The sequence below is a fragment of the Pygoscelis adeliae genome, unplaced genomic scaffold, assembly GCF_000699105.1.
Source record: "Pygoscelis adeliae isolate BGI_AS28 unplaced genomic scaffold, ASM69910v1 Scaffold172, whole genome shotgun sequence".
In the NCBI taxonomy this organism is placed as follows: domain Eukaryota; kingdom Metazoa; phylum Chordata; class Aves; order Sphenisciformes; family Spheniscidae; genus Pygoscelis; species Pygoscelis adeliae.
In genome coordinates this window covers 1,433,248-1,443,143 of record NW_008824338.1, presented here as the reverse complement: position 1 = coordinate 1,443,143, position 9,896 = coordinate 1,433,248, and the positions used below count along the sequence as shown (strand labels likewise).

Genomic DNA, 9,896 nt, shown 5'->3' with positions numbered 1-9,896 from the left:
CCCTCCGCCTCCTGCCCCTCGCAGCTCGGGACGGCGCCCCGTGCGTCTTCGGCGGCATGGTGTACCGGAGCGGCGAGTCCTTCCAGAGCAGCTGCAAGTACCAGTGCACCTGCCTGGACGGGGCGGTGGGCTGCGTGCCCCTCTGCAGCATGGACGTCCGCCTGCCCAGCCCTGACTGCCCCTACCCGCGCCGAGTGAAGCTTCCTGGAAAGTGCTGCGAGGAGTGGGTCTGCGACGAGGCCAAAGAGCAGACTGCCGTGGGACCTGCTCTCGCTGGTGAGTGGGGGTCCCTCCGCGGATGGCCGCCCAGGGGGAAGGGGCACCCTGCATGGAGGTTGAAGGCAGTGAGATGGGTTGACGCAGGGCACCCCGGCAGCTGGAATGCAGCTATTAGTGGGGTCGCCCCAGAGATGAGCGTGGCTGCCTGAATTTCTAAGGAAAGGGATGAGAGACTCTAGCAGGGCATGAGATCAGACGGTGGTCTCATCCTGGTTGTCTGTCCCCTGCAGCTTACAGACTGGAAGATACTTATGGTCCAGACCCAACAATGATGCGTGCCAACTGCCTGGTGCAGACCACTGAATGGAGTGCTTGCTCCAAGAGCTGTGGCATGGGCATCTCAACCAGGGTCACCAATGATAATGCCTTCTGCAGACTGGAGAAACAGAGTAGACTGTGCATGGTCAGACCTTGCGAAGCAGACCTGGAGGAGAACATCAAGGTAAATAGTCTCATCTTTATGTATGATCTACTAGGATGCTTCCATCCACTAGCAAAAACCCAGTGTCTTACCAAAAAATGTGCAGTTCTGACAGGTGGTCAGTTTCAAGCGGTTTACCTTGAAATTTGAATTCAAGGTAATTCACCCCAGTGGTGAATAGTTTACAATTAAATGCCCTTAATTTTCTCTCACGCTGTATTATGGCACTATGTAAGACGTTCTTGCTTAATGAAAATATAATAAGGATTAGCATGTGTGCTTGCCCCTGGCTTGCAAACTTAGTGCTGTGTGAAAGCCTACCTTCTAAACATTTTGTATTCACTTGTATCCTAACAGAAAGGCAAAAAGTGCATTCGCACCCCCAAAATCTCCAAGCCCGTCAAGTTTGAGCTGTCTGGCTGCACCAGCGTGAAGACCTACAGAGCTAAGTTCTGTGGTGTCTGCACTGATGGGCGCTGCTGCACACCCCACAGAACAGCCACCCTCCCCGTGGAGTTCAAGTGCCCTGATGGGGAGATCATGAAAAGGAAAATGATGTTCATTAAGACCTGCGCGTGCCACTACAACTGCCCTGGAGACAATGACATCTTTGAGTCTCTGTACTACAGAAAGATGTATGGAGACATGGCATAAAGCCAGAAGGAGACGCTAAGTAGATTCTCAACTTGAACTGATTTGCATCTCACTTTGTAAACATGATTCAATAGCACAAGGTATTTAAATCAGTTTTTTTTTTCATTTCAACAAACTGCTCCGTGTGACTTAAGACAATTTTTCTACTGACCCCAAATGGTGGTGAGAAGAAGGTGAAACGGACAGTGGGACCACAGCAAGACACAGCTTCAGAACACGCTGTTTGTGAGGCGGTGTGAAGGGGTTAAGGGAAATAGGCAGGAGAAGCAGAGTCGAGCAAATGTTCCCTTGATGTGGTACAGCGTGCTTCATCTAGTAGTGCAATTGAGAAGGAGACCGTTAGCATGTTTGCTGGCGCTGGTTAACTGACAGCAACAGCTGGAATGCTGCAAACCCTCGCCCAGCGAAGTGTTAAGTAGAAGGTGTTCTGTTAGTCAGGACAGTAATGTTTCAGCTCTGACACTCTGATTCGTATGGCTTGGTCAACAAGAATCAGAATCATGTCTATTAGACTGGACAGCTTGTGGCAGTTAATTTACCTGTAACAAGCTACTTTTTATTAATATTGTAAATACTGTGTGTGTATATATATTGTACAGTTATCTAAATTAATTTAAAGTTTTGTGCCTTTGTTTAATGCTTTGAAATTTCAATGATAGCCTTCTTTTTTGGAACAAAATAGGTAGGATTTAAAGCTTGTCTGACAATGCATTCAAAGCATGAAATAGATACTCTAGTGGAAATTGTTCAGATGGGGCTAAATGGTGAGTTGAGATCAAGACGGAGAGTATTACGAGTTGAGGTGCCTGTATCCTTACAAAGCACTCGTCTGGCAAAATACATTTACTTCCACTTTATTGGACAAGTGGCTTTAAAAAAATGGCTCTTCTGTAGGTCATCAGTCTTTCCACTTGAGCATTTGTTTCTTTCTTTGACTATGGCTCTTTTTGGACAGTTTATGTGTTGAGAAGTGTGACCAAAAGTTACATGTTTGCACCTTTTTAGTTGAAAATAAAGTATTTATATTTTTTATATAAATGGCTTGGTATTTCATTTACCTTTAGTCTTCACTATTACTTTTCATATTCTTAAAAGGGCTTGGCTTTGCACTAGATGAAAATCAAGTAATGCGTGGTGGGTTTTTCTGTCCAGAAGCACATACACTCATGAATAAGCTAATGATTTATGGTTACTTATTCTGTTACTAGTGAACCAACTGTAGTTTGTTACTCTTCTGAATTTAGAACGGAGGGCGGGGCCAGGCTTGCTTTGCCAAGGCCAGTATTGCATTAGAAAGCGCAGCAGGTTCCTCACGCATCACGTGGTGGCTTTGAAGTGAGCCAGCTGGTCACCATAGTATTCAACTCCTGCTCTAATACTCCATGCAGCATACTTACTTTCATTGAAATGTTCCACAAGTTAAGATCTGTTTTCAGCTAAGGCAAGGAAAATGGTTTTTAAAGTATCTGCATTAAAGTGGCTCCTGACTCTAGAGTCAAATCGAGAAGTCCAAAATTTGGTAAAATTCTCAGTGAAGAGCTAATGAGTTGTATCATAAAAATCATAGAATGATACAGGTTGGAAGCGGCCTCTTAAGATCTTCTGATTTAACCTTCATGCAGAGTAGGGCTAACTTAGATGTGGTTTTACTTAAATTAAGACCTTAGGGTGGTATGGTAGACAGAGCACTGAACTCAGGTGGCCAATACCTAGGTTACCTTCCTACTTGATGGCTGGGAGCAAATCATTTTACGTGACCGTTCTGTCTGTAAAGTGTCCATTGATTCAAACTCTTGCAGGCTCGCAGATGAGAAGCGTTGTAAGAGCTACACATTTTGATAATGGTCCAAACATTCTTCTCAGATAAGCAAAAAACAGTGTAAGGACAGTTGTGAGTCACTTCTCTCACCCCCCTAAAGCTAAAAGGAAAGCTTCAGTCCTGTGCTAGGTCCTACATTAATAACAGACTTCTTTTGTCCCTTTATTAAGACGAGGGGATTCTCTGAATTTAAAATTAACCTTTGCACTAGAAGCATTAGTTCTTGTTTTCAGAAAAAACACGTACTCTCCAACAAGAATCCTCTTCAGGCAAACAAGTTCAATCTGGAATTTCCTGGTGGTGAAAGAGTTTTAGCTTACAAAAATGTAGCTAACAAAAATGTCCATCCTTCCTGAGCACCTTCCAATCCCATTGATTGCAGCTAGCATTAGCGGCAAATCAGTGTAACACCAGCTTTGACTAATGACGGGCAACGGAGCCCTAAACTAATGGGAAGTTAATGGGAGTCTTGCCAGTGGCCTCACCTGGCTTTGCACAAGGCCAGAGAAGCATTTCCCCTTCCTCTAAAAAAATACGAGGAATTCTCCTGGCATGAGGAAGTGGCTTTCTGTGTCCCATATGAAATAGTTTTGGGTAGCCTCCGGCTCTTACACTCCCTGAGACTCTCCAGCATTTTTTCTCTTTTTTTTTTTTTTCAGGTTATGAATACGATGCAGCCGTTCAGTTCACCCTGGAAACACTCCAAATGCTCATACAACCCCAAGGACTGCTTGTCCTACCGCTACTGTGGCTCCACCCCCAAATAACAAGAAAGCTGTCATTTCTGGTTCCAGCAAGGGCAGGACGTACATGGACTTCATTCATAGCCATCACTATAGAAGCTCTCAGGATCAGAAGAACAAAAAGAAGCACAATATACCTAGCAGGTTTGGATTAATGCCCTTAAAAGATGGGGTGTTTATGAGGCTGCTCAAGCCTGTTCATTAACAACTCTGCCCTGCGTTCTTTTACAAATTGGTATCAGTCATGAATGGCCATTCCTTATAACATCAACCTCTTGAGCCTCGTGACCAGCTCATGAGATTCACTTAGGTTCTGCTCCCAGTCCTCCGCAGTGCGGGCTATATCTCAGGCACCTAAGCTGCACAGCGCTGTGGCCTCCCCCGGCACCGTCCACCAGCTGTGCCTGGCGTACAAGGCTGCAGGGCCAGAGAGCGGCAGCGGTGCTCTGGTTTAGGAAGGGCCATCTGTAATTAGAGACCCACAAAGGGGGCTCCCCCAAAAGAGCTCGGCACCACGACCTATCCTCTGCCTGGTAATGCAACGATGCAGCTGCTTTGCCTGCCATCTGACAAATTATCACACTGCTTCACAGGCCAGTGGAGAAGGATGGAAGAGGCCTCCTGTCAGAATATTTTAATGGTGGTTTGCTGTTGCCACTGTGAAATAAAATAAGGAAGTACGCTGCATATGCAAATCTGTTTAGCAAGTTGTTGCTCTCCCCTGAGCTTATCAAGGATCATAATTTCAGCTATCACTGCATTACAATGATTTGCACTTCTTTTTTTTCCAGGAACACATGTAGTCTTCTGACAGAAGCATGCATTTTACACCATTTCACAAGTGTTAGACCTCTGAAGGTTTTATCTCTGAAGGTAAAGAAATTCAAATACTTTGTTGTAAGGTCTCCTAGAGGTGTAGGTAGGCATCATACTGTTTGTAAGACGTTCTTTCAAAGGTATCCTGGGAAAAAGGAGCCCTTGTGTGGAATTTATGGCATCTTAAATGATGTTTAAAACGTGGACCTTTCAACCGTAAAGATGTTTCCTGATTTCTTTGTGCCTAAGATGCATAGATGTAAGAACAAAAACTTGAGTTCAAAAGTCCAAAGTCACTTACATGGGAGAGAACATTGGTTCACATTCCTTCCAAAATACCTTGTTCTGGAAGTTCGCTTTTGGGTATTTGCATCCTCAGAAAATTCTATTGTGCAGGTTTGCTACTGTACTTTTAAAATACTTTATTCATATATGAAAGTATATTCATTCAAATGACTAGCTGCTTAAAATGGATCTCCAGCAATACTAATAATACAGTCGGTAAGGGACCACTGTAAAGTCAATACTCATTTAATAAATGATACTCAATTAATCATTAAACAGGAATTCAAGGTGGCTGGAGACCAGAGTATCAAATAATTTGTGAAATAACTCTAAGCCATCATATTTCAGATTTTTGTACCGTAACACTTTTGTATGGATTTGCAGCTTAGCTTTCTAACACAATACAGATGTGAACAACAGACACGGCTTATAGCCCTTTCATATGAAGTAGGCTCTACTCTCCAGATGGAAATTTGTCAGATTCCTTAGAGCTAAGAAACATCCAAAAGACACTAGTTAAGAAACTCTTCAAGAATGAGCCACTTTTAATGATCCGTAACCTCACAGGAACAAATAAGTCTTTGAACAGTATCCAGCTGTTTGTCTCACAAAGACGGGGACTCAGCTGAGAAAACTGACTTTTGGGCACCACTAGAAATAGCATACTCTAACTAGATCATTTGTATTTTTTTCATGTAGCATAGCTTTTTCAGACATCGCACTTGAAGAAAGCACTCGTACCATTACACTGAAAAGGACATTAAATGTAAGAAGGAACAGTAATATTCTTACCTAAATATATAATAATTCAACCATTCTGACTTTGCATCCTACCACCAAAGACCTAAGTTCTTTAAAAACAGTGCTTAAATGTGGCTTTAACTGATGTTATACTGTGCCTACATATGGAAGCAGTTAGCAAGGAGAAGTTGGGATGAAATACCAGTGTAAGGCTTTGCCCAAAACCCAAGAAGAATCCGAGAGGGGAAGTAGCTCAGTTAACTTGTTTTTCCTCTCATTTTCCACTTTTTTTCCTCCCTGCAGTTCCTTTGATTCATGCCCATAAATGGACATACCAAAAGGCACCACATTCTCACAGTGTTTTTCAGCCTGCCTGGAACCAGGAAATACCAGGAATTTCTTGAAGGAACCTGTTCCCAAACTGTACTAAAGCCTTCAACACATTTAGCGTTTGAACAGAGTTTAGAAGCATGACTAAGGTCCCATCTCCACTGCACGACCCAGCATTGCTCCTGCATCAGGGAACAACTGCTTGCGGTCATTGCTGCTAGCCCTGGCCTTTTCAGCTCTTCTCCGTGCTGGTCTGAGCCCACACCCCCAGAGCAGCGAATATGGGGCGATTCTGAAAAGTACACCCAGAAACCTCTGACTGTGTATTGTGGCAGCATTCCTCAGCTCCTGTCTGTTATTGGGGCAGTGCCAAATGCAGGAGTATTTACGTTTGCTTAATGGTAAGTAAATCCAACCCTAATAGTAGTATAATAGTGTCTATGCTGTGAGGAAAAAAGCATTTTACAGCCTCGTGAGCAGGAGCAAAAGGTTGCTAATGCGGTACTGCAGTGTAAACACAATCCAGTGGTGCCTCCATTCATTACTCGGCCTCATTAATTGGGCCACTGAAAGAAATGCACAATCCAAAGAAATGTTTGTTGTTTTAAATTAGTCCTATTAAAAGCAGGTATTTAACAGCTTTCAGCAGCTACGAAATATCTTTTCCTGCTTCTAAGCTAAATGCTAAGAACCAGCTTTTCAGCCAGTTTTCAGGACTTCTGTCAGCCTAGCTAACTGACATAAGTGCAGTCACACTGGTTTAGACCACCAGTGGCCCAAAGTCCTGAGGCTGTACGAAGTTAGGGGAACTGCACGGGGCTGTGTGCCTGGAGGGCTCCCCAGAGGCCACAGGCTGGCTCCTGTGGCATTTGCTGGGCAACAAGCACTTGGAGGAGCACAAATTGCACAAGAAAGTATTACCTACTAGGGAAGTGATAAGCCAGTGCATCTGGTAAATGAATGTGGTGGAGTAGAATTCAAAATAGATCTGAAATACTGTTCAAGCTTTAGGCAGTGTAACATCTGGGAAGGTATTAGATATAATCTTAATACACTGTGATATGGTATGGTGTTAATTACGCTTTCTTAATCACATATTTCTTAAATCATGCAATTTAAAAAAAAGTTTATTCTTAACCAAAGATGACATTTGATGTCTTCTGATGAGAGATCATCTCATCATGGCTTTGTGATTTGGCACAACACCATGCTCTGTAGGAACTTACTTTGCCCTAACTCTCAGGCTTTGGTTACACCACATGCGCCGAGCCATTCGCTGATCCAAGAACAGGTATGGCCCCGCCGACATCTGCAACGGCGCTCTGCTGTCACACAGCTCCAGCCCCAGGTGGAGGAGAGGATTGGTGAAACAACGGAAAACAGATCAGCTAAACAGATGACCATCGCTCTGGGGTTCAGCTTCACAGCCAACAAGAGCAAGACAGAAAGATAGTACAGTGCAAAATTTGCACCTTCCTATCTGTGAATCAAGAGCAAGAGAGAAATGCGTATTTGATGAAAAGCATGAGAATAGTTGAGGACCACTACACGCTGTAAAGCCAGGGAGTAGAAGTACACGGTCTTGCTGTGAAAATACTTATTTTCACAAATTTCCAATTTCTGCCACCCTAAGTAAGGTCAATGCTAGAGTTCATTGATCTCAGTGGAAAAGAGCATTTGTTTTGACTTAATTCTCAAGAACACTATGTATGCAAGAGAGCAAACATGCAGAGCAACGGACATACGTAAAAAGTCACATTTGGCCTTTTCCATTTACACATACTGTTCTAATTCTAGGCTTGTTCTGAAGTCAAAAAGTCCAAGGTCAATAAGTTGATCAAGCTTTTGAAATCTAACATGGTAGGAGTTAATGAAGGAGGCCAGCTTACCTTATCTTGGGAAGTGCCACGTGTGTCTCTCAATGGGTTTTTCCCATCAGCATCGTAGCTGTAGTTGCCCACCTGGGGGAATCTGCTCGACTGAGGATTTTCTTCTACGTGTGCCTCCAAGGATTTTTATTAGATGGCACAGAAATGAAATGTTTCTTTCCTTCCATTGATCCTTCCAGCCACAGCTCCATAGCCGGTAAGTAGCCACTTTGGAAGGCACTACACAGATCAGAACATGCCCCGGCCAGTGGTCCTGAGTGGATCCCAGCATTGCTAACGCCTACGAGAAGCCACCTGGGATCAGCATTGCGAGGGAAGGCAATATTTGGATTTGCTTGCTGTGTTATAGGCTCAGCATTGCTGCTCATGCTTACGTTCCATAGCAGTAATAAACAGCACTGTAGAAGTGCCATTTTATTTTACAGTTATTTGATGAGATACCCAACAAAATGCTGTTACAGAAGAATTGGCAATGTTACCCACCTTGACTTAACAGCCAGAGTACCAGACTCTTAGAGCTAGTCAACACAGGATACATCTAGTGTAAGGATATCCTGTAAAGTCTAACGTTACACACATGTGCGCGCACGCACACACACATCCCCGTTGTAGCTTTCTGGATTAGGTAGTTATTCTCATGAGGAAGCAGTTATAATATAAATGTGTCATCTTATATAATATTCCACTCTACAAATGTGAGTATGCTCATCTTACCCTTTGGAAAAATGTGTACAACTGGGATTTTTAGTTCTGGCTTTTCTGACTTCTGCAAGTATATAATGAGCATGGCAAAGCTTGGAAGTACAGCCAGCCTTTATAGTGCAAGGGCTCTCTGGGTAAAAACTTGTTTTCTCTATGAAGAATTAATAGACTTTCTACATGCAGAAATCAAGCAAGACTCTTCTATCCTTAAGAGTGCTTTGATTTCGTACAGCTGAAAAGCAAATTTGAGACTATTTATGTAATGTATTCTTTGGCTCCTGCACAGCATTCTTCACAGACCTTATCACAATGCAATTTAGAAACAAAAGGATATTTGCTGGCAGCCACACACAGACATATATGATGGCCCTCTCAGCAAAAATCAGAACCAAACAAGCAACCGTAATGCTGGCTGATAGAATCTCCTTGTGCTGTATAGTGGCTGCTGATTGTGAGAGGCAACAGGTTCTTGTTCCAAATAGTTCACGGTTTTGTCTAAGATCTCTCTAAGATTATTTAATAGACTTCATTAAACGCAAAAATCAGAACCAAACAAGCAGCCGTAATGCTGGCTGATAGAATCTCCTTGTGCTGTATAGTGGCTGCTGATTGTGAGAGGCAACAGGTTCTTGTTCCAAATAGTTAACGGTTTTGTCTAAGATCTCTCTAAGATTATTTAATAGACTTCATTAAACAGTCTTCGAATTTTTTTGTACTCTGTATATCCACACCAGGGCTACTTGGGGGCTAGTAAGGTTGCACAGAGACAGCCTGTCCTTTAGTGAGAAAATAAAAAATTGTGCACTGGCACCTGTATTTTGTCTGTCTACTTCTCCAAAACAAGGAGGAGGAAAAAGTCAGTCATTTTATTTCATGAGTGCATTTAGATAAAAATTGGGTTTTTTAATGAGGCAAATTTGGAGCATATAATTTGTGTTATATGATGCTGCTAATAGATGGTGTAGGAAGTACGGCAATATATTCTAATATTTAGCCTAGCTAGCACTTCATACACCCCTTGAAGCAGTATCAGACTAACAACTCCTGAAACAGCAAATACATCCTATGCTGGGGACTACCCAGGCCCGCTCCGGTCCGAGTTTGCATACGGCTCCGCTGCTGAGGGCTGCCGGACTCGGAGCCGGCTCCCGGGGATGAGCGCGGGCTCTTTCTCTGCATCAGACTGACACCGTGTGGCTGCTCCGCAGGAGCCCCCG

At 43.4% G+C, this 9,896-nt stretch overlaps 1 protein-coding gene across 1 annotated transcript; it reads left to right on the top strand.

The window, feature by feature from the left end:
- Positions 1 to 7: 7 nt before the first annotated feature.
- On the top strand, positions 8 to 2,392 carry CTGF (connective tissue growth factor). Its single transcript, XM_009319053.1, has 3 exons — positions 8 to 276; positions 510 to 721; positions 1,058 to 2,392. Exons 1-3 carry the CDS (start codon positions 57 to 59, stop codon positions 1,352 to 1,354), a joined length of 729 nt encoding a protein of 242 aa, XP_009317328.1. The 5' UTR covers positions 8 to 56; the 3' UTR covers positions 1,355 to 2,392.
- Positions 2,393 to 9,896: the final 7,504 nt, after the last annotated feature.

Excerpts from the sequence above, each read along its gene's own strand:
- CTGF (XM_009319053.1), top strand. The coding sequence starts at position 57 with ATGGTGTACCGGAGCGGCGAGTCCTTCCAGAGCAGCTGCAAGTACCAG. Across the intron at positions 277-509 it reads CGTGGGACCTGCTCTCGCTG|CTTACAGACTGGAAGATACT; the intron begins GTGAGTGGGGGT and ends TGTCCCCTGCAG. Across the intron at positions 722-1,057 it reads ACCTGGAGGAGAACATCAAG|AAAGGCAAAAAGTGCATTCG; the intron begins GTAAATAGTCTC and ends GTATCCTAACAG.